Source organism: Dama dama, chromosome 27 (assembly GCF_033118175.1).
Source record: "Dama dama isolate Ldn47 chromosome 27, ASM3311817v1, whole genome shotgun sequence".
Taxonomy (NCBI): Eukaryota; Metazoa; Chordata; class Mammalia; order Artiodactyla; family Cervidae; genus Dama; species Dama dama.
Genome location: NC_083707.1, coordinates 43,718,339 through 43,745,020, shown reverse-complemented (window position 1 = coordinate 43,745,020; position 26,682 = coordinate 43,718,339). Strand labels below are relative to the sequence as shown.

Below are 26,682 nucleotides of genomic sequence, written 5' to 3'. Positions count from 1 at the left end.
GAAGGGGTTAGGCGTCGGTGGGGCGGTGGGGGGGTGGTTCCGACAGCGCGAATGCGCGCGTCCCCTCACGGCTGCCTGCCGTACCGCGCGCCCCTCGGATTTACGTCTGTTCGCGGCACGGGCCGAGGGGCGGGGACTCCGAGCCGGCTTTGGATTGGGTGGCGCGAAGGGGCGAGCCCGCTGATTCGGTGAGGGCAAGCGTCCGGATTTGAAGCGGGAAGCCGCGCCCGGCCGAGAAGCGCGGCGCCTGCCTTACGTGCAGCCAGAGCACCGGCACTGTATGCAGAGACCTACTTCGGGTGGGGACAACTGACACACCCCGAATTCGGGTCGGAAGTGTTGACATTGTCCGTACGGGAGCAGACACTGACGTGTGTGGTCACCTTACCGCACGTTTACACCTAGAGCGCTCCTGTTCTAAGTCTTAAATTGAGCGCGCCCTACACCGAGTCGTCTGTGTGGCGCAGTAAAGGTTGGTCCCGGGTGGAGAGGGACGAGATGAGACGGTCGGTCCCTAATTGCCTTCCTCCGTCTCCGTTCTGCTTAGGTCACGAATCCCATCACCAAAGCCTACTCTGCATAAGGCCCTACTATTTTACAGAAACCACTCCTTTCACTTTCCTTTATCCCAGAATTTATTGCATACAGTTCCTCTTAACAAATTTAACTCAACTTCATCCATTTAACGGTTGTTGAATGCTGACAGGCACGGCACATTTGGGACTTTAACAGCCTCCACTCCTAATTTTAGCCTGGTGGGGAAAAGACCCGCTTACAACTTGATCTTCTACCTCCTCTAAAGTACTGCCCAGTGATCCTCCATGGATGCCCTTTTCACTTTTTTTGTCTCTATCTTTGGAAACGCTGTATCTCTCTGTGCAGAGAATAAAACACCCACCCTTCCTTGATTCTGTTTATCACACAAAGACCACTGTCTCTCCTACACTTAATTGCCTCCTTGTACACCTTATTGTCACTCATTCCATGTTTTCTGGCTTGGCCCTGAACACTACTTGCACACTTGTTTTAGTTTATCAGGACTGGCCTGTCAAATTCACTGATATCTCCACAGTTCTCTTGCCACCTCTCCTTGAAACCGTCTATCCTTGGCATTCAACTACCCCTAATTCTACCTGTGTCCACACTCAATGAACAAAGTTTAAATGGAGAAAAATCTCAAGTCTCTCTCAATCTTGGAAAAATAAACCAAAGACTTAGCTCTAAGAGCTGAAAAGATGCTGAGAGTAAAAAGCAACCCTTTGTCTACGCCACACACTAGCAGTGAGCTGCTGGACTGTGTCCATGTGACAGACTGTCACCCACCCTGAATCCCTTGGACCCAACTCACTGTCCTTCCATCATAAAGATCAAATGACCAGAGCTCTCCCCCAGGCCACCGAGCAATCTGACCATAACAAAGAGCTATACTCAAAGTATGTACAGGAAAAGAGCCTAGACTCTGATGCCAAACTGACTAAATCTCAGTGCTCTCACTTCCTAGCTGTGCAGCATGCAGGTGGCCTCATCTGTAAAATGGGGATCATCAGAGCACTTGCCTCAGAGGACTGCTGTGAGGATGAAGTCACTTAACTTGCATCCAGAAGAGCACTGGCACATGGAAAGCACTCAAGCAACATTAGCTGTTATCTGACCAACTGAAAAGGAAGAGTAGACCCCCCAGTGAATTTCAAAGCTGTAATTCCAGTTACAGCTTGAAGCAGCCCCATGGCAGGGATTCAGTTAGGAAAGGTGGATGTCTCACACACCCTTTACCAACTGCTCTGAGTGCTAACACCTCAACACCAAGATCCAGCACCTTCTACAGTGTGAACACAAGGTATGTGTGCAGATTCATCTCCCACTAGCTCCCCAAACGCACCTTATTCTTTCAGTGGATTAACACTTAATCCTCTTGCCTCTTCTATTTGGGCCATCACCCTGGACTCCACCCTCCTCCACTTTAAGTATTCCAACCTGTCGAAATTTCACGTCCCTTCCAAATTCTGCTGACTCACATAAATCTCTTTCTTTAATGTCTCCTGTACCATTCAACCTTTACTGTGAAGCTAAATCTTTATTATTCTTTGTAAACTCTGTAAATGCCTTCTCCCACTAGAATGAATGTGTACAGACTACCTCTTTTTTTTACATATCCCAAAGTGTTAGCACACACAGTGTCTTGCACACAGAAGATGCCCAATATTCACTAAATTACCCCAGACTGCTTCCCTGGTGGCTCAGATGGTAAAGAATCCACCTTCAATGCAGGAAACCTGGGTTCAATCCCAGGGTCGGGAAGATCCCCTGGAGAAGGGAATGGCAACCCACTCCAGCATCCATGCCTGGAGAATCACTTGGATAGAGGAGCCTGGGATGCCCAATCCATGGGTCGCAAAGAGTTGGACATGACTGAGCGACTAACACTTTTAACTTTTCATCCCAGGTACCTCTATAATGATTGAAATCTAACTTGAATTCTTTTTTTTTTTAACTTGAATTCTTAATTCTGAGTTAGATCCAGACTTAAAGTGAGACCTCTTGCTTTGAAATTAGATAAGTCGATTAGTCTAAAGTAAGTCCTATAAGAGAAGGAAGACCTCACCTTAAATTAAAGCATAATGAACCTTATTTATCCTTGCATGTCAAAAAGCTCTTGGGGTTTGAGAGGAGAGTGTCTACTGATAGCAAAGTGTCTTTGAAAACTAGATTTTAAGTTATACATTTATAACAGCTCTACCATCAATGTGTGATTAGCTGACAGGCACATGAAATGCTGTTCAAATAATCTAAGTAGACATCTGCTGGATCTAGATGTTAGTCTACACACTAACTTTCTACCTTCTAAATTAATGCCATGATCATCCCTCAGTTTCTGATTGTTCGGATTTTTTTTTAGCAATGTGATATTTTAGGAGATATAAGATTTACAAACCATCAAATAGAATACATTCTATTTTTATAAGGCAACAGATTCATATCTTTAAAAATATATTTTATTAAATAATCTACTTGGAGAATAATTACAAAAGCTTTAAACAGTAATTCCAAGTAGAGAAAGGCAGTTTTCTTTAAAAGAAAAAAAAGACCAAACAGTCTTTATTATGTTTTGCTGCTTTATACACAGGAATGATTTATTTTACAAACTAGTCAGTTGCAACATTAGCCTGAAAAATCAAAAACAGTTCTTAATATGTCTCAAAGGCAAGGTGAGCTTTATAATGATATGCTTTCACATTAACTAGTATGACAAACCATAAGAAACTTAACACCGTAACAGTTCAAAATAAAATGTACAGAACAGGCACTTTGAAGTCAACCATTTGTGTGTAACTCACAGTTAATGTTGTGTGTACACGTCTCATTATTTCATCAAAGGTTATCAACCAATGAAACAAATATTCCTTTGATGCAAAAGCACGAACACATTTAGGTTCCAAACACCATGTTCTGGTTGTAATACATGCAAGACACACCCTTAATTAGAAAAATCTTCTGAAAGAAAAACAAAAAGCCAGGAATGAAAGCATTTACAAGCACTTGAATAAGGCCTTTAAGTGTTAAATCAGTGTTTTTTAAACCCCTTCATTCTCAGGTAAGGGATTAAGAGGCCGAGAGAGAGATCGTCTGCGAGGGTGAGGATACTGGAGACTGGCAGTGTCAGCATCGCAAGAGTGCTCTACCAGAGGAGGAGGAGGAGGAGGAGGAAGGAGCTGGGCATAACTGGACCATCTCGATCCAGCCCGTGGGGAATCCAGAGGGGGAAAGAAACACCTGAAACAATGAAGACAGGAACAAAACACCAAAACAAAACAAAAACAACAGAGAGAAAAAAAAAAAAAAACAGAAGAAAAAGAGAAAAGTAGTAAATACAAAGAGAACCAAAGAGGGGAAAACACATGCTAGAAAAAAAAGCTTTAGTATATTCATGCCAAAACTAACAGAACATAACAGCAAAATCAAGACCCTTACTCAAATCAGGCTTGCTTAAGCAAGTATAGAAACTTGAAAAAAGAAAATAGAATCTGTTTAACTTAAAAATATTAAAAAAAAAAAATCTTCAGTATGAATGTTACAAAAGAAGACATTAATTTTATAATTTAAAACATTTTCTAATGTCTCAGAAACATACTGATGCTGTCCTGAAATTTACATATCACGTAAGCTTTTCTTTAAGCAACACTTCCCCTGTAGCAACAGCAGTTTTAGTGCACACATGACACTCGGGACCAATTCAGAGAGGTTCACATAGTATGGCCAGCTACTGCAACATTCTTTCCAAGAAACACAGTCTTAAAATACACTTAAATGTTTTTATGCAAAAACCTTTGATTAGTACAAAATGTTGATAAATAAAAGGGCTCAAAAATATGTCCTACTGTTAGCCTACTATTTTATAACTTACCCGTAATACTTTAGCATTTTCTCAAAAAAAGATTTATAGCTCTGTCATCAGAGGGTATGAACTAAATGAAGCAGCCAACAAAATTAAGAAAATCCTGGGACATGGAACCTGGAGGTTTAACATGCATGCACAATTTTAGCAAAGCTTTATCTGCTTCTTATAGTATGTTTCCAAATTTTGACTTGACGGAAACCTTAAGCCATGAAATCACACCATAAAAATATACAAGCACATATTAGAAATATTTACCTCTTTAGTGAATATAAACTGAAAACTTACAACAATGTTTTCATTTTACTACCAAATTATAAATGAAGCAATACCAAATGTTGTCTGGCTACAAACTGTACAGTCAAGTTACTGTCACTACTATTTCTCTCACTCTTTCACTAATAATAGTTTAAACATTTCAAAGAAATAACAGAGTTATACTGAATAGTATCATGTATAAACCAATTCTACAAAAAGTAAACAAATTAGCACTCAAAACAATCTTTATGAAAAATAATTATTCAATCCTCAAATTGAAATTATAAAAATTCATTTTAGCCTACTGTTTTAGAAAATAAAAGACAGAAGTCTATATACATTCTCCAGATGGAATAGTGATATTTTCCCTCCTCCCAACTACTGAGGATGGTAACAATCTTTTAATTTTAAAACCCGTGAGTTTCAGAAACATTTCAAAAAATTGTTTTGGTGACAGTGTCTCAACAAAAAGCCTCTCCATTTATATTTCAAAAATTTTAAATAAGTGTCAATAAACTGGCTAGTACAAAAAAAATGATATACACTGTATTTTTAAAGGCCTTTTGGATTGCGTTTAGTAGTAAGCAGGCTGCTGGTGTATCTTGGGAGAGGTCAAACGGCGCTGGGGAAGGGGAAAAGGAGCTCGATTTCCATTCCTGTGTGCATGCAACAAGCAGCAAAACAGCAAAGTTACTCCAGTTAGCTGGTACTCAGCTGTGCTTTCTGTTAAAGGACATAATACAAATGGAGAAGGGAAAATGCATCACAGATCTAACACAGATGGTTATTGGCACAATAAGAACACAGATCAAAACTTCAAAGCTCTTTACAAAAAAATATGCAGTACAGGCAGCAACCAAACACTAGATTTAAGAAAAACAAAACAAAACAAAACACTAGTATCCTTTGCTTCATGAAATAATCTTTATATTCTTATATCTCCTATGGTACCTGAAGTTGTTTTTATACAAATACTTAAAAATCAAAAAGCAGGACTTCTTTATAAAAATGTAACAATATAAAAATGGGAAATTTAAAATGCAATTCTCTTAAATTGACAAAAGAACCATTACAGTATAGTTTGTTAAGGCTGTGCTTTAAATTTTCCTTAATAGTATTCCAAATTATTCACAAAGGCATATTAAAATAATTTTACCTTACAAATTCATAATTGAAATTTGAACATGAAAACAAAGGATGACTCTAATGACATCAAACATGCTTTGCGAATCTAAAATATACTAAAAATTCTAAAAAAATCAATTCAATTTACCATTTCCTCTTATAATCTCCATGAAAGTGTTAAACACACACACCAAAAACACTTAACTCACTCTTCTACAAAGCCTTAGTTCATGTGCTTTATTTACAATTTCAGTTTAACCTGACTCAAAGGCTACCCTCCCAGCACTAGTGACACTGACTCCTCTGGATTACAAGCCCCAGCGCTGTCCCACACTTCCTCTTCATCTCACTACTTCCCAGTTACACACATCTCTGGTAGACCACTAAGTATCACAATATCATAACCCACCTGTAAATATTATGACCAAGTAATAAATCAAATACAGAGATACTAAAGTGCTTTCTCTTCTAGTTTCACAATTATGTGCCAATTTCTTGATTCAATCTAAAAACCCACAAAATAGACGGTAAAAAAAAAAAATTAAAAATTGCCAGACTCTAAAAAAAAAAAACCCCACAAAATAACACACCTTCAGTACAGCTACCTGAATGATTTAAAAAGAAGATAATTGCTAGTTTTCTCACAAAACAGCCTACCTGCCAGAAGATCCATTTAGTGAATTCTGAAGACTTGGGATATTTGAACCTATGGACGGATTTGAGTTTCCCTGCTGAGAACTCCCATTGACAGGGCTCCCATTACCTTTCAGAATGCCAGTACACTTCCAGTTGTCCATATAGTTAGCTGGAAGGAAAGTGGTCAACACATCAACATGACTAACAATTATGTTCCAGTGCACAAATCTACAATTAAATAAGAGAGACCTACGGGCTATGCATCTCTTAGGATTAACAGCAGAGACATTTTTTAAATGAAACACATATATCTCAATTTTAGCAATTGTTTTTTTGAAGTTTTTTAAAGAATTGCTAATTTAAAAAACAAAACTTTCACCACTCCTTACAAGATACATATTGACAGATGTAAGCTACCACATTATCACATTAATATCAAAATAAATTGTCTTCATTACAATGAATTTCAGGTATGATGTGTGGGTAACAGAGTCACATTCTCACTTAAGCAGGTATATGTCATGTGGGTAGCTAATGTCCCTGTGGATGTAGGTAACAGAACCTCTGGGGTCTGCGTGGCTTATCCAGCTTGGCCTGATGGTTTGGACGCAACCCTGGTGACTGAAGACACGGAGCCAGGAAATCCAAGTAGGGAGCCTGCGGGGTAGGGCGGGGCTGTCCTGACTGACGCCCAGAGGGACAGGGCAGCAGAGCCCAAGGCCCGGCTGGTTCTACCACAGCCGAACGCTGACCCCAGGAGACTCAGTCAAAAACCGCATTTTGGGAATGGCCACTTCTCAGGGGAAGTGAACTGGGCTGTAATCCCATCCTCAGAAAGGGATGCTGCCAACTAGAGTGGAGCACAGACCATGGCACCCCTGCCCAGTGGATAAACATCCATGGAGAACAGCAGACCACAATACCCACAGTCAGTGTCAAAGGTCCACACCACCTTCTCTCTGCTTGGCATTCGTAAAACTTTTAGAATCAGTGGCCTCAAGATTCTCTAACTTTTGGGAACTGTAGAGAAGTGAGGAAGACCCTAGATTTTCTTCTAAGGGCTAGTTGGCTAAAGCAGTTGTTGAATCAAGAGGTGACTGTATCCTGAGTCTGTAGAGAACTCATACAAGTTACACCCAGAGCAAATGGTATCTTTGGAGGTAGTGTATATTCTGTCACAATTAGTTCTACTTTATTCCACATGGAAATGTAATTTAATTAGTCAATCACTGCTATGAACGAGGTAAAATGATAGAGATTCAAAACAATATGAGACATTAATTTAAAAGTAACCATAGACATTTTTTTCAAAATATTTCAGAGTTTACATTTCTAAGGGAAAATTCTAAAGTAGCAACATACAGCAACAATTCTTCCACTGAAACATTACCTTTCCACAACCTCACACAGCCATCGTCTCCTGAAGATGCCAGCACTGTTCCTGTTATATTCCAACTCACTCGCCAGACCTGAGAATTATGATTATCAAACTGAGCCACGATATGGATCTCAAATTTTGTTGGCCCACCAGAGGAAGTAAGTTCTTTCCTGTTAATTAAAATAAAAAAAAAAAATTCCTAAGGAATTCTGAGTATGGACACACATATACACTCATACACTCTCGTTCTAAATAATAACAATGGTCTCACATACATACCACCAGAAGGTCATATCCAAATCCACCCCCGACCTCTGTAACAGCTTACTGAGAATTGGGCCAAGTCACTTTCATTTGATTCCCCAGTACCTGACATGATCCTACCACATAAAAGATACTCAGAGACTAAAGAGGATTTTATTCCCCACAAAATGCTGAAGAATGAGAGAGATGAAAATGATTACTTTTTAAAAAGAAAAGTAGTAGGAAGGATAAGAAAAGGGAAGAAAGAAGAGAAAAAAAGAAAAACCAAGGTTCCGAATACCAAAAATTAAAGCTAAATAGATTATTCACAAGAATGTCTCAGCACTAATTTTCCCTAAGTAGACTGCCACCTCTCATTCCTTCAAACATGTATAGCGTCCAGTTATATTCAGAGGATCTATTTTTAGTATCTGCCTAAATAAAACACAACTAAGAAAACATATATCTCTCTTTACTCAATTCCCCATTCCCTAAAGTCATATATTTATAGATAAAATGTTCATTAAGAATCTATTCTTCAGATCATTCTTGCCTCTACACTCTCCTCCACAAATGAAAACAAGCAAAAGGTAAGAGAATTTTCAAATTAGTTGTTTCAAAAACTCACCTCACAGGCTTTAATGTAAAAATTCTCACGTCTTTGGTTGCTATGGCGAGAATGTGGAAAGATCGTCCCAAGTTCGGAGCAAAGGCAATATCGTGGACAGGGTCTGTGACAGTCAGGAGAGTTTCAGCTTTCGCGTATTTCCTAATGAAAAAAAAAATTTACCTCAAAATTATCATAAATGAAAATTTTAAAAAGCCACGTCTAGGTAGCTTCACTATTCCATCTTGCTCATATGTAGTAATGTTCACCTCTGCTGTGTGTAGTACGTCCCAGCACCAACCTCCAGGAACTGAGACTGTGACCTAAGGAAAGGGGCTTTTGCAGATATAATTAAGGATCTCAGGGTGACAGAGAACAGACATCAGAGGAGAAGCCATGGCAGAGACTGCAGTTATGCTGCTCAGCCAAGGAACTCCTGGAGCCTCCAAAAGCTGGAAGAGGCAAGGAAAGAGTATGAAGGCAGCAAGCCCTGACAATTCCTTGATCTCAGATTTCCAGCCTCCAGAAGTATGAGGATAAACTTCTGATTTAAGCCACCAGTTTGTAGTAATTTGTTTCGGCAGCCCTAGCAAAGTAATATAACCTCCCAGGTTTCTTCCTTCAATTCTCTTAAGTTTAGCTTAAAACAGAGTTAACGAAAAATTAGAATGAGATCTTGCTTTGTTAGCTATTAGTATCTTTTTTAAGAAAAAGGGTACCTGAATTTCCTAAGATTTGAGTGTAAAGAAAAAAGTTGAGCTAATAACAGCCAAGAATTGAATTTTTTTAAGTGATGATAAATGAAGCTAGACCAGAGCTACCCTGGTGGCTAAGTCTTAAAGAATCCATATGCCAATGCAGGATACAGGGGTTCAACCTCTGATCCAGGAAAAGTCTCACATGCCACAGAACAACTGAGGCCCATGCGTCACAACTACTGAGCCTGCACTCCAGAGCCTGAGAGCCACCACTGCTGAAGCCTGCTTACCCTACAGCTCGGGACTCCACAAAAAGAGAAACGCCACTGCATTGAGAAGTCTACGCACTGCAACTAGACAGTAGCCCTGTTGCAACTAGAGGTTGCAACTAGAGAAAATCTTGAGCAGCAACAAAGACCCAGCACAACCAAAAACAATAAAAAAATAAATTAAGGAAAAAAAATCTCTAAAAAAAGGGAAGCTATACCAAAGTCTATTTGCACATCTCGGGAAGAGTTAAACAACCATCTGATCCTGTTACCCTTCAATTTGGATGTCTTTTAAAGGCTTCAGAATACCCTTAAGATAAAGACTGGACACTAAGCAGGAGGTCTTGAAGACATAAGCCCTGCGGGTTTCCCACCACATGGTCTCCCTTTGACCCATTATGTTCCAACCACAGTGACATTACACTGGCTCACTCTCTCCACATGGAGAGCTGCACTCTGTCTGGCCAACTTCTACTCATTCTACAGTCTTCTCTTGAATGAATCTTCCAGTTTATAAAATTCATCACCATTTTGCTTTTTTTGTTTTCCCTGCATGATGGTACATACTGAGAGACCAATTACCTTTTCCTTTACATCACTCTAGAGAAGGAAATGGCAACCCACTCCACTACTCTGGCCTGGAAAATCCCATTGGCAGAGGAGCCTGGTAGGCTATGGTCCAAGGGGTAGCTAAGAATAGGACACAACTGAGTGACTTCACTTTACTTTTCACTTTTCTGCACTGGAGAAAGAAATGGCAACCCACTCCAGTATTCTTGCCTGGAGAATCCCAGGGACAGAGGAGCCTGGTGGGCTGCCATCTATAGGGTTGCACAGAGTCAGACACTACTGAAGTGACTTAGCAACAGCAGCTACATCACTCAATTTAGTTATTACCAGAACAGAGAACTTAGCATATCATAGGAAATCAGTAAATATGACAAACAGTGCATAATTGAATTAACAAATAAAGAAATAACATTTTAAAAAATTAAATGCAATTCAGAACAGTAACTTAACCAAAGCAGTACTGACCTGGTGTTTTCATTATATTCGAAAATCTGAACCTTGGCCATTGCATTTGGACTGCTGTCATCACTTCCTACAGCAATCATGGGAGCATGAGCACGAGAGCTGGAAAGGAAGAGAAAAACATATTTTCCCAATTATAACAATCTGATCACATGGACCACAGCCTTGTCTAACTCAATGAAACTAAGCCATGCCGTGTGGGGCCACCCAAGACAGACGGGTCATGGTGGAGAGGTCTGACAGAATGTGGTCCACTGGAGAAGGGAATGGCAAACCACTTCAGTACTCTTGCCTTGAGAACCCCATGAACAGTATGAAAAGGCAAAAAAGACACTGAAAGATGAACTTCCCAGGTCGGTAGGTGCCCAATATGCTACTGGAGATCAGTGTAGAAATAACTCCAGAAAGAATGAAGGGATGGAGCCAAAGCAAAAATAACACCCAGTTGGGGATGGGACTGGTGATGAAAGTAAAGTCCAATGCTTTAAAGAGCAATATTGCATAGGAACCTGGAAAGTTAGGTCCATGAATCAAGGCAAATTGGAGGTGGTCAAACAGGAGATGACAATAGTGAACTTTGACATTCTAGGAACCAGTGAACTAAGATGGACTGGAATGGGTGAATTTAACTCACATGACCATTATATCTACTACTGTGGGCAGGAATCCCTTAGAAGAAATGGAGTAGACATCACAGTCAACGGAAGAGTCCGAAATGCAGTACTTGGATGCAATCTCAAAAATGACAGAATGATCTCTGTTCGTTTCCAAAGCAAACCATTCATATCACAGTAATCCAAGTCTATGCCCCAACCAGTAATGCTGAAGAAGCTGAACATTTCTATGAAGACCTACAAGACCTTCTAGAACTAACACCCAAAAAAGATGTCCTTTTCATTATAAGGGACTGGAATGCAAAAGTAGGAAGTCAAGAAACACCTCAAGTAACAGGCAAATTTGGCCTTGGAGTACAGAATGAAGCAGGGCAAAGGCTAATAGAGTTCTGCCAAGAGAACGCACTGGTCATAGCAAACACCCTCTCCCAACTACACAAAAGACGACTCTACACATGGACATCACCAGATGGTTGACACCAAAATCAGACTGATTATATTCTTTGCAGCCAAAGATGTTGAAGCTCTATACAGTCAGCAAAAACAAGACCAGGAGCTGACTGTGGCTCAGTTCATGAACTCCTTACTGCCAAATTCAGACTGAAATTGAAGAAAGTAGAGAAAACCATTAGACCATTCAGGTATGACCTAAATCAAATCCCTTAAGACTATACAGTGGAAGTGAGAAATAGACTTAAGGGACTAGATCTGATAGACAGAGTGCCTGGTGAACTATGGATGGAGGTTCGTGACATTGTACAGGAGATAGGAATCAAGACCATCCCCAAGGAAAAGAAAAGCAAAAAAGTAAAACTGGCTGTCTGAGGAGGCCTTACAAATAGCTGTGAACAGAATGGAAGCGAAAAGCAAAGGAGAAAAGGAAAGATAGACCCATTTGAATGTAGAGTTCCAAAGAATAGCAAGGAGAGATAAGAAAGCCTTCCTCAGGGATCAATGCAAAGAAATAGAGGAAAACAATAGAATGGGAAAGACTAGAGATCTCTTCAAGAAAATTAGAGATACCAAGGGAACATTTCATGCAAAGATGGGTTCAATAAAGGACAGAAATGGTAGGGACCTGACAGAAGCAGAAGATATTAAGAAGAGGTGGCAAGAATACACAGAAGAACTGCACAAAAAAGATCTTCACAACCCAGATAATCATGATGGTGTGATCACTCACCTAGAGCCAGACACACTGGAATGTGAAGTCAAGTGGGCCTTAGGAGGCATCACTACAAACAAAGCTAGTGGAGGTGATGGAATTCCAGTTGAGCTATTTCAAATCCTGAAAGATGACGCTGTGAAAGTGCTGTACTCAATATGCCAGCAAATTTCGAAAACTCAACAGTGGCCACAGGACTGGAAAAGGTCAGTTTTCACTCCAATCCCAAAGAAAAGCAATGCCAAAGAATGCTCAAACTACCATACAATTGCACTCATCTCACACACTAGTTAAGTGATGCTTAAAATTCTCCAAGCCAAGCTTCAGCAATACGTGAACCATGAATATCCATGTTCAAGCTGGTTTTAGAAAAGGCAGAGGAACCAGAGATCAAACTGCCAGCATCCGCTGGATCATCAAAAAAGCAAAAGAGTTCCAAAAAAACATCTATTTCTGCTTTACTGACTACATCAAAGTCTTTCACTGTGTGGATCACAATAAACTGTGGAAAATTCTGAAAGATATGGGAATATCAGACCACCTGGCCTGCCTCTTGAGAAACCTGTATACAGGTCCAGACGCCAACAGTTAGAACTGGACATGGAACAACAGACTGGTTCCAAATAGGAAAAGGAGTACATCAAGGCTATATATTGTCACCCTGCTTATTTAACTTATATGCGGAGTACATCATGAGAAACGCTGGGCTGGATGAAGCACAAGCTGGAATCAAGATTGCTGGGAGAAATATCAATAACCTCAGATATGCAGATGACACCACCCTTATGGCAGAAAGTGAAGAACTAAAGAGCCTCTTGATGAAAGTGAAAGAGGAGAGTGAAAAAAGTTGGCTTAAAGCTCAACATTCAGAAAACTAAGATCACGGCATCTGGTCCCATCACTTCATGGCAAATAGATGGGGAAACAGTGGAAACAGTGGCTGACTTTATTTTTCTGGGCTCCAAAAGCACTGCAGATAGTGATTGCAGCCATGAAATTAAAAGACGCTTACTCCTTGGAAGGACAGTTATGACCAACCTAGACAGCATATTAAAAAGCACAGACATTACTTTGTCAACAAAGGTCTGTCTAGCCAAGGCTATGGTTTTTCCAGTAGTCATGTATGGATGTGAAAGTTCGACTATAGAGAAAGCTGAGTGCCGAAGAACTGATGCTTTTGAACTGTGGTGCTGGTGAAGACTCTTGAGAGTCCCTTGGACTGCAAGGAAATCGAACCAGTCCATCCTAAAGGAGATCAGTCGTGGGTGTTCATTGGCAGGACTGATGTTGAAGCTGAAACTCCAATACTTTGGCCACCTGATGCAAAGAGCTGACTCATTTGAAAAGACCCTGATGCTGGGAAAGATTGAGGGCAGGAAGAGAAGGGGACGACAGAGGATGAGATGGTTGGATGGCATCACCGACTCAATGGACATGGATTTGGGTGGACTCCAGGAGTTGGTGATGGACAGGGAGGCCTGACGTGCTGCAGTTCATGGGGTCTCAAAGAGTTGGACACAACTGAGTGACTGAACTGAATTATAACATCAACACACATTTAGTTCAGAGAATTAAAAACTCATCCAGCAAAAAAAAAAAACTCATCCAGCAGCTGTGCAACCCACCAGTCAGCTGTGGACTAGACCCCCGCCACGCCCAGGAAGGGTACCCCGGAGGTCTCACCTGGGGACCAACGACACCAGCCTTTCCCCATATTTCTACCACGTTTTCTTATGGCTGAGATAGAAAGTAGTCCTTTTCCCCCAAGAAAAGGCTTCAAGCATTCAATTGATTAAAAAAATAAAACAAAACACACCTAACAGATCTTAGAATTTTTCTTCCTAAGAAAATCATTAACTATTACATGAAAAGTAACTTTATGGTGACCAAATCCATGGCAAAAAAACTTTTTTACAGATATAGAAACATTTCAATTCTTTTGCACAAAAAGAATCCCATCCCAATGGAGGAGGAAAGTAGAAAAGACCACCCTTAGGAAGGCATGCCTGTCATTCTTTAATTCTCCGCACTCATTCGTAGCCAACTACATTTTTAAAAAGGCAAAAGATAAGCAATAAGAGAATGAACTCCGAGGTGAACTCTAGGTTAATTTTTTTTTTTCCATTTCTATGTCTAATTACCTAGATACTGATTTCCCTTGCTTCCCACATTCAGATAAACTAATACCTCTATGAAATAATACCGCTGTTTGAGGTATAATATGAAACTAATACCTCTGTTTAACCTTTGGTCTTGATGTTGTGATCTGCCAATCTCATAAAGCTGAAAACAAAATGTAATTGAAAAAAAAACATTTAGGTCTTTATTACTAAAGCTTCTGATAACGAGATCAAATCACCTAATATAAGAAAAACACTAAGTAAACTGTGAAGTGCTATAGTGACAAAATAAAATTACAAGTTATATACTATAATTATTGGCTATTTGAAGGGCTGTAAATTACAGATGTTTCTATATCTCACAAGACTTCTTCTTTCAGTGTCCCACAGATTATTCTTTCACAATGTTACATATCTGAGCAAGGACAAGTACATTTATGATAATATATTCTAAAATCACTGAAAATATAGTTTGTTAAATATTCTAAAAAAGAAATTATCCAGATAACAACCTGAATTGAGGATTACCTCATTTGTATATTCAGAAAAAAAAAGATCACACTTAAACCATCTTCCAAATATGGCTCATAACTAAACAGTGAGCAAAGCCATCCAACTCTCTGAATACGAGAGACTGATCACCTGCAACTCTTTTCTATACCTCTATAAAATGATGAAAGAATACACTCTAAGAGTGCAGAAATCAGAATATGCCATCAGAAATCAAGAAATCTGGAAGAATTCCAGGAAGCAGAAGGACATAAGACAGCAAAAAAGCTAAGTGAAAAAGAGCTCAACCACTACCATTAAAGAGGAAATTCTAGAAGCTACAACCTCTAATCAATAAACAAATAAACAGCAAATCAATCAACCAACCAATTGTAATGAGTCATGGGGCACTCATGAACAAAAACAAGAGTGGCTTTGTATTATTGTAGCAGGGTGATGGATATATGAGGGTCTACTGTATTATTACTATATTTGAAACCTTTCCTAAAAAAGAAAAAATACCTTGAAACATCCTGGTTAAATTTTAGAATTCCACTATCTTAAACCATACAAAGTAATTTCAGGAGGTTTAATGACCTAAGAGTGAAAGTACAAGTGGCTCAGCTGTGTCCAACTCTCTGTGACCCCCATGGACTATACTGTTCATGGAATTCTCCAGGCCAGAGTACTGGAGTGGGTAGCCTTTCCCTTCTCCAGGGGATCTTCCCAACCCAGGGCTCGAACCCAGGTCTCCTGCATTGTAAGGCAGATTTTTTATAAGCTGAGCCAGAAGGTAAGGCAAAACCAAAAACCTTTCAGAATACACTTGATAATATCAAGGTGAGGAAGAATTTCTCAAATAAAAAAAAAAAAAGCACAACATAAAAGATTTAAATGTGGCCATATTAAAATTCAGAACTTTCTGCAATCAAAAGTCATCATACTGTCAAAATGGACAAACCACAAACTCAGAGAATATACTTGCATCTCAAAGAAGTAGTAAAACAAAATTCTAAAACTTTCCAGAAATAGGCTGCCTACAAAAGATCCTGTATCCGACTGACCGCACACTTCTCACCAACTAAGATTCAAGAATCCTTTAAAATCTCTGTAAGTCTTCCATTTTGAACTTAGCCAAAGTTCTAGAGCTAGCCAAACTACAATTAAGCATGGAGTAAAACTAAGACATTTTCAGGTGTTCTAGAATTTCTAGTTTGCCATCAACCCCCTATGGAGGAAAAAAAAAAAAAGTTACTTTAAGAGTTGCGTGACCAAAGGAAAACAAAAAACCCAAAGGCAACTCATGATATGAAAACTGTGACACATAAATATAACCCAAAGTAATCAAAAACGAGAAAAGAGCACCTGTCAAAGTCAATGCCACATAATTCTGTGAACTACAGCTATGAAAATAGATTTGTGTCTAGAATGAATACTATCTAGTCTTACAAATTCAGTTGCTACTTAGTATTTTGAATCAACTTACAATCAAAAGATAAAAGTACTTTTATGTGTACTACATGGTTACAAAACATAAAGACAAATATTATAAATCTTGTCACTATATAGTCAAGCAAAGTAACAAAACATTAGGAAATGAGAGTGTGAATGTGTGACAGAAGCAAAAAAGAGCTAATTTCTTCTTTCTTAAAAAGAGAGGTGAGTCAACATACAGTCTGAAAATTGATAAATCACTAAGCGGAGAAGTATTTGAATTACGACAATTACATACAACTGAAGAACAACAATTAAAATATCTTGTCACACTTTCACAAGTAGAAAGCTTTCTTAATGTGCTAAAGTCATCTTTCACAGAGTGAGTATAAATTCTGTTTAAAGATAACACGGCAAGAACCAGAGGCATAAGGAAACCACTTAAAATAAAACAGTGACAGTCTTAGAATCACACTCTGCGCAGCAAGGAAAGGAGTAAGATAGGACTAGATGCACTAGGACACAGGAAAACACCCACAATGCGGGGACCTCCTTGCTGGTCAAGTAGTTAAGAATCTACCGTCAAGAACAGGTGACGTGGGTTTGATCCTCAGTCGGGAAACTAAGATCTCACATGCCACGTGGCAACTAAGCCTGGGCACCACAAGTACTGAGCGCACACACCTCAACTACAGAGCCCCTGTGCTCTGGAGCCCACACATCACAACCAGAGAGAAGCCCCCACACTGCAATGAAAGATCTCTCGTGCTGCAACTAAGATCCGACACAATCAAAAAAAATTTTAAACTAGAAATTAGAAAAAAAAAAGCCCACAATGTATTTGTAAGTGTAAGAAGCAAACTGCAAAAAAGGAAAATGTTAGGTCTATACATGTCTGTGTTTTAGGTCCACGTGTACATGATAGCATATACCTAGGTGTGCCTCTGTGTGTGTGTGTGTGTATATACTTGTGTGTGTGTGTGTGTGTGTGTGTGTGTGTGTTTATAAAGGCAGTAAATATTTACTTGTATATGCAAGGGAAAAGTTCAAAAAGTGTACCAGTATGTTTACAGTGGCTAGCTTCTTCTGTGGAGTAGAAACAGAGGGATAAGAGACATGACAGGGTGGGGAAAAAAAAAAGAGACATGACATGACAGGGTGGAGAAGAGAGAATTTAAAAATAGATAAGCAAGACCACTTAAGAAAGGCATTTTCAAAAAATAAAGCATCTGATGCTAAGTGTAATGATAACTAGGCTTATATCACCTACCTTGAAGGGTTCCAAGAAATACAACTACAGCTGAGCTTGCATGAGATCTCATGCTGCAGAGACCACTGGCTTAGATTCATGACATCTGGAGCTTCATAGATTCTAACTATCCCATCTGCTGAACATGTTGCTAACATGAGACCCATATGCTTAGGAGCAAATTTCACATCGGTAACGGACGTTCTGCTGTCCACCAGCGTTGTCCTCTTGACCTAAAAAAAAAAAAAAAAATGTAAATTACACACAAAAAGAAAGGATGCCAGGGTGAAAAAGCACAGGCTCTGAATCACAGAGGTCTGTTGCCACTTCCTCAGAAAACTGTACAACCTTGAAAAGACACTCAAAAATTGGGGAGGCCTCGATTTCCTCCAAAGGACTTGGAAAAACACCATGTACACAAGCTCACAATCAGTGACCTATAATCAGCTGCTCCTTTAATGCAGAAGAAAGAAGACCTTGTGAAGCCTAACTTTATTAGATAAATTCTTTCTTCTTAAGCAGCGTGTACATGCCAAATCAGTTGTGTCTGACTCTTTGCGATCCTATGAATTGTAGCCTGCCAGGCTCCTCTGTCCATGGGATTCTCTAGGTAAGAATACTGGAATGGGTTTGCCATGTCCTCTTCCAAGGGATCTTCCCAATTTTGGATTGAACACAAGTCTCTTACATCTCCTGCATTGGCAGGTGGGTTCTTTACTACTAGCGCCACCTGGGAAGTCCTTAGGCAGATAGGAGAAAAGCAGAAAATGTTAGAATTTTCATATGGGCAGTTTTGTCATGCAAAGCAGGTTGGAAACAGCCTTAAGATCCTTTAACAGCAAAAGGGAGGGAGTACAACTTCTCCTGTCAAGTGTAAGTGCTGGTTAACCCTGCTTGGACCAATAGTATCCACTTCTAAAAGAAGGCATGCAGCAGAGACCAAGAGAATGGTAGGAAGCTGGTGTTCTGGAAATTAGGGAACCCCAGTATGGCAGATACCAGCTACTGCCTGACTCCTACATGAGCTGACTTTTGACTGAAACTGTCAACAAAATTTAGAAATCAACAGCTTACTGTCTATAGTTTTGGGACCCAACTCCTACAAGTTGGGTTTAGGAGTGGTAGCAATTACAGGATTATAATATAAATAATTAATGTAACACAAATGCTGAAACACTAAATACAAATCATTAAGTTTGAAGAAAAAAATCCTTCATACTGCCACCACTCTCCAAATACGGTCACTTGATTTTCGACAAGGATGCCAAAGACCATTCTACAGGGAAAAGACAATCTTCTCAATGAAAGGTGCTCAGAGAACTGGACACTGAAATGCAAAAGAATTACAATAGATACCTGCCTTATGTCACATACAAACATTAACTCTATGAGTCAAAGGCCTAAACATAAGCACTCAACTATAAAACTCTTAAAAGAAAATTCTGGCCAAAGTCTCCATGACAATGGATTTCAATGACTTATGATACCAGAAACACAAGGAAACAGAAGAAAAAATAAACTATACATCTTGAAATCCTTGCATACAACCCTTGCACACTCTATCAAGAGATGAGAGGCAACTTAACAGAATGAGAAAGAAGATTTAGAAATCACGTATCAGTTAAGGAAATAAAGTACATAAAGAATTCCTACCTACAACTCAACAACAACAAAAAATGGACAAAGGACTTGATTAGACATTTCCCTAAAGAAGTAAAAGGGTTCTGGTAACAATTTCAATTCCGGAGAGTGGGGTTGGGGGCTAATCCTCACACCCACAGACAATTCTGACACCAGAAAGGTGTCCAAGGAGAATTCAACTCAGTTTTGACACTAACTACCTGGAGATAGCATCAGATTCTGGAGTTCAGAGTTCAGTCCCACAAGACTGTCATTCTTCAGGTACCAGTCCAAAACCCTGGTGTTACCTGTGCTTCTCACTGCCTGCTGTAACTCACAAAGTCACATGGAAGAGACCCATGGGGTACGGTCAGGGACAGGTGCGGAGCCCCGATGCTCCTGCCAGCACCATGTCCCTGTATCTCCACCAGCCCAGGAGCCTCCAAACGCCATCCTTTAGGGTTTTTATGGAGGCCTCATTACATAGGCATGAATGACTAACTCACTGGCTACTGGTGATCAGTAAATCCATAGCCATCTCCCCTCCCTGTAGGTCAGAGGGGTGGGACTGAAAGTCTCACTTCCCCAAAGTGTCCTTACAAAGATCACAGCTTTTCGGGTGCTCTTGCCTCCACCCACCCACCCACCGCTAACAAACATCTCACCCAGTGGCTCTGTCCGCGCAGTTTATCATTTGATTCTCCTACTATTTCTTCCCAGACAGCAGCTGTTCGGTCAAAAGAACAGGAAGCCAAAACCTGACCAAACTCAGGATGGGCCCATGTCACACGCCACACAGATCCACTATGTGTCTGAGGAATCAAAAAAAGAAAAAAACGGAAAAAGATGAGTTTACTCATTTTGCACACAAATAAGATGTCACTTGAAGAAATAGAATGCAGATATTTTTACCTCAAAAAGTGGAAAAAGCAAAAAAAAAAAAAAAAGTGGACTAAGCTACTCAATTTAACATTTAAAAATTTAACTTCTAGGGTATTTCCTGGTGGTCCAGTGGTTAGAACGCCACACTTCCACCACAGGGGGCACAGGTTCAATCTCTGGTTGGGAAACTAAGACCCTGCATGCCATGCAGCATGGCCAAAATAAAACAAGCTAAATTCTAGAACTTTTAACTTTTAGAAGATACGTCATATTTAGGATTACAGCTCTTCTGGAGTCAAGTTCTTCTAACATTTTACGAATTAAAAAAAAACCCTTCTGGATAAAGTTGACCTTTTTCAGTACTACTAACAGAGACCTAGTTCAGAGTTTAACCTAACAAAGCTTTTAAACAGAGATTCTATCAGTCCATTTTTTTTTTTTAGTCCATTATTTTGTTTCACTTGCAAATTGCTTCTACAGGGAACATCCACCTAGTAAAATAAGTAAGATTAATCAAAATTATATGCTTCAAAAGCCTGACAGTATAAGAAACCATAGCAACAAAATACTTAAAATGATTCTGATGTCTGGCTAGGAAAAGAGGCAATGAGAGGACAAATACAGAGAAGCCCAAATCTCCGTACTCTGAGGGAATAATTTAAAGCTCAATAGCACTATCTTTATATATGAAAAACATCAAATTACTATTATTCAACTCTTTATGTTGACCAAGAAAAAAAAGGCAGAAAAGTCTTAAAAGCATTTCGTATCAATAAAATTGTCTGTGCTTTCCAATAAAAATACTGTATGACCACAAGCACCAGTCCACCCCTGATGCTCACAAAATCTGTTTCAGGCTTCCATGTATCTAACACGTTTTGTACACTCAATCTCAGAACACTTTCATAATTCAGTAATTTCTACATGGTAACAATGTCATCATCCAATGGTAAACTCTGCATCCTTTTTTTTGGCTGCTGGCATGTGGGATTTTCATTCCCTGACCAGGGATTGAAACTGTGCCCCCCTGCAGTGGAACCAGAGTCTTAACCACTGGACGGCCAGGGAAGTCCCTGCATCCTTACTTTTATTCTCTGTTCTGTCCAATCTTTTTATTTCACTTTTCTTACTTATATAGGCTATTAAGTCAAAGATGCACTAGCGCAGCGAGATCCCGCTAAATGTTAGCTTCCTGGTAAAGCATGATCTAACTAAATAAGGACTGCACAAAGGATTCATCACAATAAAAAGCAAACAAATATCAATTAGTAAGCAAAATAGGGTATATCTGTTGTCATGTTTGTTTTGTTGCTGTATTTATGTTTAAAAACATACCAAAGTACTAATGAAATCTGTTAATTATAAAGCAAAAATACGAGCCTCCTTTTAAAGTGATAAAAATTAGTTTTAGAACTAGAGGAAGCAATTGTACAATATTGTAGATGCAATAAATGCATTAACATTTATTTGTTTACTTGAAATGGTTAACTTTATGTTGACTCTCACTACAATTTAAAAAATGGGAGGGGAGGACAAAAGATTTCAATAGACACTTCACCAGAGAAAGTAAATAAATGACAAACATGCACATGAAAATGCTATCAACACCGGTAGCTATTAAAGGCATACAAACCGAGATCCAATGAGACACACTTTACACCCACTAAGATGGCTACTAATATAATCAAAAAGACAGACTGGAACCCTCATACATTGCTGGTGGGAACATACAATGGTTTAGGCACTTTGGAAAATGGTCTGGCAGTTTTCAAAAAAGTTAAAACTATACACAGTCCAGCAATTCTACTCTTAGATATCTAAAAGAATAACAAATGCTCACACAAAGACTTGTATGGCATGTTCATAACACCATTCATAATCATCAAAAATTAACAACAAATGTCCATCAAATAGTGAATGAGTAAGTAAATGTGGCTTTATTTATACAATGGACTACTACTCAATTTTACAAAGGATCAAACCACTGATACATACCGCAACATGGATGAACCTCAAAAACAAGCTAAGGAAAGCAAGTAGAAACAAATAACTACATACTGTAGAATTCCATTTATATGAAATGTCTAGAGAAAGTAAAACTTTATAAACAGAAAACAGTTCACTGGTTACCTGGGGCATAAGAAGGGAAAGACAATTAACTCCCAAGCTGGCACAAGGGAAATTTCACAGTTGATGGTAAGTGTCCCAAAACTAGATTGTGGCAGAGCTGCACAACTGTGTAAACTTACTAACACTCATTGAAATGTACAGTTAAAATTGGTGATTCTCAAGATACGTAAAACTCTACTTGAGTAAAGCTATTTTTTTAAAGCAAAAAATAAAGCTATGTACAACACATCACAACTATTAAAAAATACGTAAAGGAAAAAGGTTACGAAAGACATACTGAGATGCCAAAAACAATCAGGTTAAAATGCTACAGAATTTCAAACTCTTTCAAATTTTCTGAAGTGCACTTGCTACTTTAGTAGTGAAAAAAAGTAAAAGGTATAAATTTTATAATTCTCAAAACTGAACAGAAAGTCACTAATGCTACCCAATAGTAAATGTTTCAATTTTTAAAAATCACTGTAAAAATAAATACTAACCTTCCAGCTAGCAGTGCAATGCCATTCCCCACTTTCACTTTTATCCCAGACCTGTAAGAAAAAAGATATTTTATACCAAGAATTCCTACAAATTAATTGAGTCAGTGAGGACAAAGGAGGGAAACATAAATTCACAAAAGATAAAATCAGTAAGTAAACATTCATTCATTCAACCAAATATTTACTGAGGACTGAGGACACGTCAGTCAAGGAACCTTCGCTCCAACAGTTAATGGAGATGATAACAGTGCCACTCAAGTCGGGCACTTACAGTGCTGCTGCCCTAGAAAGTCACTGGGCCAATACTGACCACTCCTGCCCAGGGGAAACAGATGCAATTCACAGGAGCCTCTGGTCACAAAGCATTTATCAACCAACCTATAAATAACCTTGTTTTACCTGTGTATGTTTGCAAATACCTTATTTTGTATACGTTATTGATTCACTAACACTGAACACTGGAAAAGACCCTGATGCTGGGGAAAAGACTGAAGGCAGGAGAAGGGGATGACAGGGGACGAGACAGTTGGATGGCATCACCAACTCAATGGACGTGAGTTTGAGCAAGCCCCAGGAGTTGGTGAAGGACAGGGAAGCCTGGCACACGGCATTTCATTGGGTTACAGAGTCAGATGCAACTGAGTGACTGAACTGAACTGAACTCACACCAACACTGTAACTCACATCTGAATGAAGCTCCCCTAACACACACTTTCTCAGGAAGGCACTCACAGCCTTCTTGCTGTGAGACATTATGCAGCACTACACTTGACCACTTCAGCCAGTGAAATTCACCAACAAAAAGAATGAAAATGTGAAAAATGTGGCACCAGACACTCAGAAGGACGCTTCCAGAGCATCACCTGTCCAACCTCAGCTGGGAACACAACCTGGACAACTCCAATTTTTCTGCCACCTGGTCATGTCAACAAATAACCATGAGCGTTGCTTTGGGGGGTACAAATAAACTTTACAGAATAAGCAAAACAAATACAAAACTTGCAAATAACGAGACAACTATATATATAACAACCAAGACAAAACACTGAACCTTCATACCAACAAAAAATAGACATTACAATAACAGGACGGTTTAACCAGTTTTTTAAAAATGTAATGATATGTCCCCCAAATAAGTCAATTTATAAAAATGTAATGATAAAACAGTATTGTGGCTCCTCAAAAAACGTCAAAGAGGACTTCCCCGGTGGATAGAATTCGCCTACCAACGCCAAGCCCACTTCCTAGAGCTGATGACCCGCAACTACTGAAGCCTGCGTGACCTAGAGCTCATCCTCCGCATGGAGAAGCGCCGCTAATGAGAAGCCTCGAGCACCGCAACGAAGAGTAGCCCCCGCTCTCCTCAACTAGAGAAAGCCCAAAGACAGCAACACATATATAAAAATTATTAAAATTTTTTCAAATAAAAGTAGAATTGCCATGTGATTCAGCAATTCCACTTCTGGGTTTGCACCCACAAGAGTTGAAAGCAGGGTCCCAAAGCTATATTTGTTCACCCACATTCACAGCAGCATTGTTCGCAACTAAAATGTAGAAGGAACCAAACTCCACTAACAGATAAGTGATATGTAAAATGTGGTATATGCAGATACATATACTTAGCCTCTTTAAAAGTTTTTCGATTATTTAAACGCTTCCTTTTTCGGGAAGGAAATTATGACAAATGCTACAATACGTATGAACTTCAAAACATTAAGCTAAGTGAAATCAGCCAGTCACAAAAAAAGACAACTCCTGTATGATCCCACTTGTATGAGGCCGCAGGAGTAGCCAAATTCAGAGACATAAAAGTACAAGGGCGGGGACCGGGGTGGACGCTTCAGGGATAGGTGAGTCATGCTTAATGCCGACAGTGCAAAGTGAGGATGGCGGTGACCGATGCAAAGATACAAACATACTTAATAAAAACGGTTAAGGTGGTAAATTTTGTTATTACCTGTAGTTCACTGCAATAACGAAAACACTAAAGAAAACCCTGCAATGATAATGCCCGACACGAACAACTATCACACTGATACTCTTCACCGGCAGCTGTAAAACAGTACAACCTTCAAAAAGACAATCTAGCCAGTACTCTCAAGAGCTTTCAAAATACTCATTAATTTCTCTACTGGAATGAGCCTAAGAAAAACTTCCAAAAAACATAAAAAGCTGGATTAACGAAGATCTTTTCACTGCAACACCCCGACAGACAAAAACTCCTCACACGGGACAATCCTCTAGAACACAGCTCTAAGCGGATAAGGAAACCTACTCGATTGACGAACGCCAATTATCGCTACGGTCACGCGGCCGCGGCGGGCAGAGGGGCGGGGAGAAAACCCGGGCCTCGCCACAGACCCGTCAGCGAGGGGGCTCGGCTGTGAGAACATGGAGGGAGAGAGCCGAACCCGACGGGCGCCCGTGGAGAGCGGGGGGCCGGCGCCCCCGGTCCTGGGTCCCGCCGACCGGGAACCCCCAGGCGCTCAAGACCCAGCCTGGAGCCCAGGGAAAGCCGGGCCGACCGGCGCGCCCTGCTTCCCCCTCAGCGGGAGCGCGCCCGCCGCCGTGACGCACGCACGCACTCAGACAACCGCGGAGAGGCGGCCCGAGCGGCAGTGACCCCACAATACCCGGGAGGAGGGCGTCCGCCTGCCAGGCCGCCGGGCCTCGTGCCCAGCAAGGCGCCTCAAGTCTGGTGCAGTTCCCTCTCCACGCGCCCCCTGCTCGGACAGCGGGCCGCGCAAGTTCCCGCCCGCTTCCGGGCTTGGCCCGCACCTTGACGCTCTGGTCGCTGGAGCAGGTGGCCATCCGCCGCCCGTGGAAGTCGAAAGACACATCATGGATGAGATCCTTGTGGTCAGCCGCGATACTGCGCGCCACGAACATGGCTGCGCCGGGCCCCTCCCGCCTCCGACACGGCGGCGCGGCGGCGCGCTGACCGCAGCCCACCCGGACCCGGCGCCGGGGCGCGCACGGCGGTGCTTCCCGCGTGCTGCTCGCGCGCCCCGGGCTGCGCCCGTCCCGCCCCCTGGCCCGTCATACCCCGCGGGGCCCCACCCCCTGGCCCGTCATACCCCGCGGGACCCCGCCTCCGGCCCGTCATACCCCGCGGAACCCCGTCCCCGGCCCGTCACACCCGGCAAGGCCCCGCCCCCGGCCCCTCGTACCCCGGGAGGCCCGGCGGCAGGTCAAACACCGCGCGGCGGGGACCGTGGTACTCTGTCGCCTGGCTGCGGCGCAGTCTGTACCCTGAAGTGGAGTGAAAGTCGCTCAGTCGTGTCCGACTCTTTGCGACCCCATACAGTCCATGGAATTCTCCAGGCCAGAATACTGGAGTGGGTAGCCTTTCTCTTTTTCAGGGGATCTTCCCAATCCAGGGATCGAACCCAGGTCTCCCCGCATTGTGGGCGGATTCTTTACCAGCTGAGCCATAAGGGAAGCCGTCTGTGCCCTAAAGGGACTTAAAGAGCTCTCTGTTGAAGTGTGGAGATTAGGGGAATGTGAAGGTTAAGAGTATAGTCTGCAAGCCTCGGCCCCGAGTCAGTCTCATCGCGTTGGGGCGTGTGACCCCGGGAGACGGGCCGGGCCCGGGAGTGGGCGCAGAGAGTGGCGGTGCGTACGCAGCGTGTGTCCAGGGCTGTGCGGTGTGGCGGGGGCGTGGCCCCGGCCGTCCCCGTTCCCCCCGAGGATCTGCAGAAATGGCCTGGCCTTGCTGGAAACGCCTTCACTTGCCTTTCCCCTCCCACTAAAAATGGTAAGATTTTATTGGTACTTTAAGAGGACACACACGTGTGACAGTGTGGACTGTAGCCCGGTAGGTCGAGGGCAAACCCCCAAATCCGTGAGTTGCAGGTACGA

The 26,682-nt window shown here is 41.1% G+C and overlaps 1 protein-coding gene across 1 annotated transcript in view; it reads right to left on the bottom strand.

Annotated features, from left to right (window-relative positions):
• CEP192 (centrosomal protein 192) overlaps positions 1-25,787 on the bottom strand; it is a 97,666-nt gene extending 71,879 nt beyond the window's left edge. The window contains exons 1-9 of the mRNA XM_061130917.1: positions 25,600-25,787; positions 22,822-22,872; positions 19,996-20,142; positions 17,732-17,943; positions 10,643-10,741; positions 8,662-8,802; positions 7,803-7,960; positions 6,434-6,581; positions 105-290 (exon numbers count right to left, since the gene is read on the bottom strand). Of these exons, the coding sequence (XP_060986900.1) occupies positions 105-290; positions 6,434-6,581; positions 7,803-7,960; positions 8,662-8,802; positions 10,643-10,741; positions 17,732-17,943; positions 19,996-20,142; positions 22,822-22,872; positions 25,600-25,710 (1,253 nt within the window). The 5' untranslated portion in view covers positions 25,711-25,787. The remainder of the gene's footprint in view (positions 1-104; positions 291-6,433; positions 6,582-7,802; positions 7,961-8,661; positions 8,803-10,642; positions 10,742-17,731; positions 17,944-19,995; positions 20,143-22,821; positions 22,873-25,599) is intronic.
• Between the last annotated feature and the right edge of the window lie 895 nt (positions 25,788-26,682).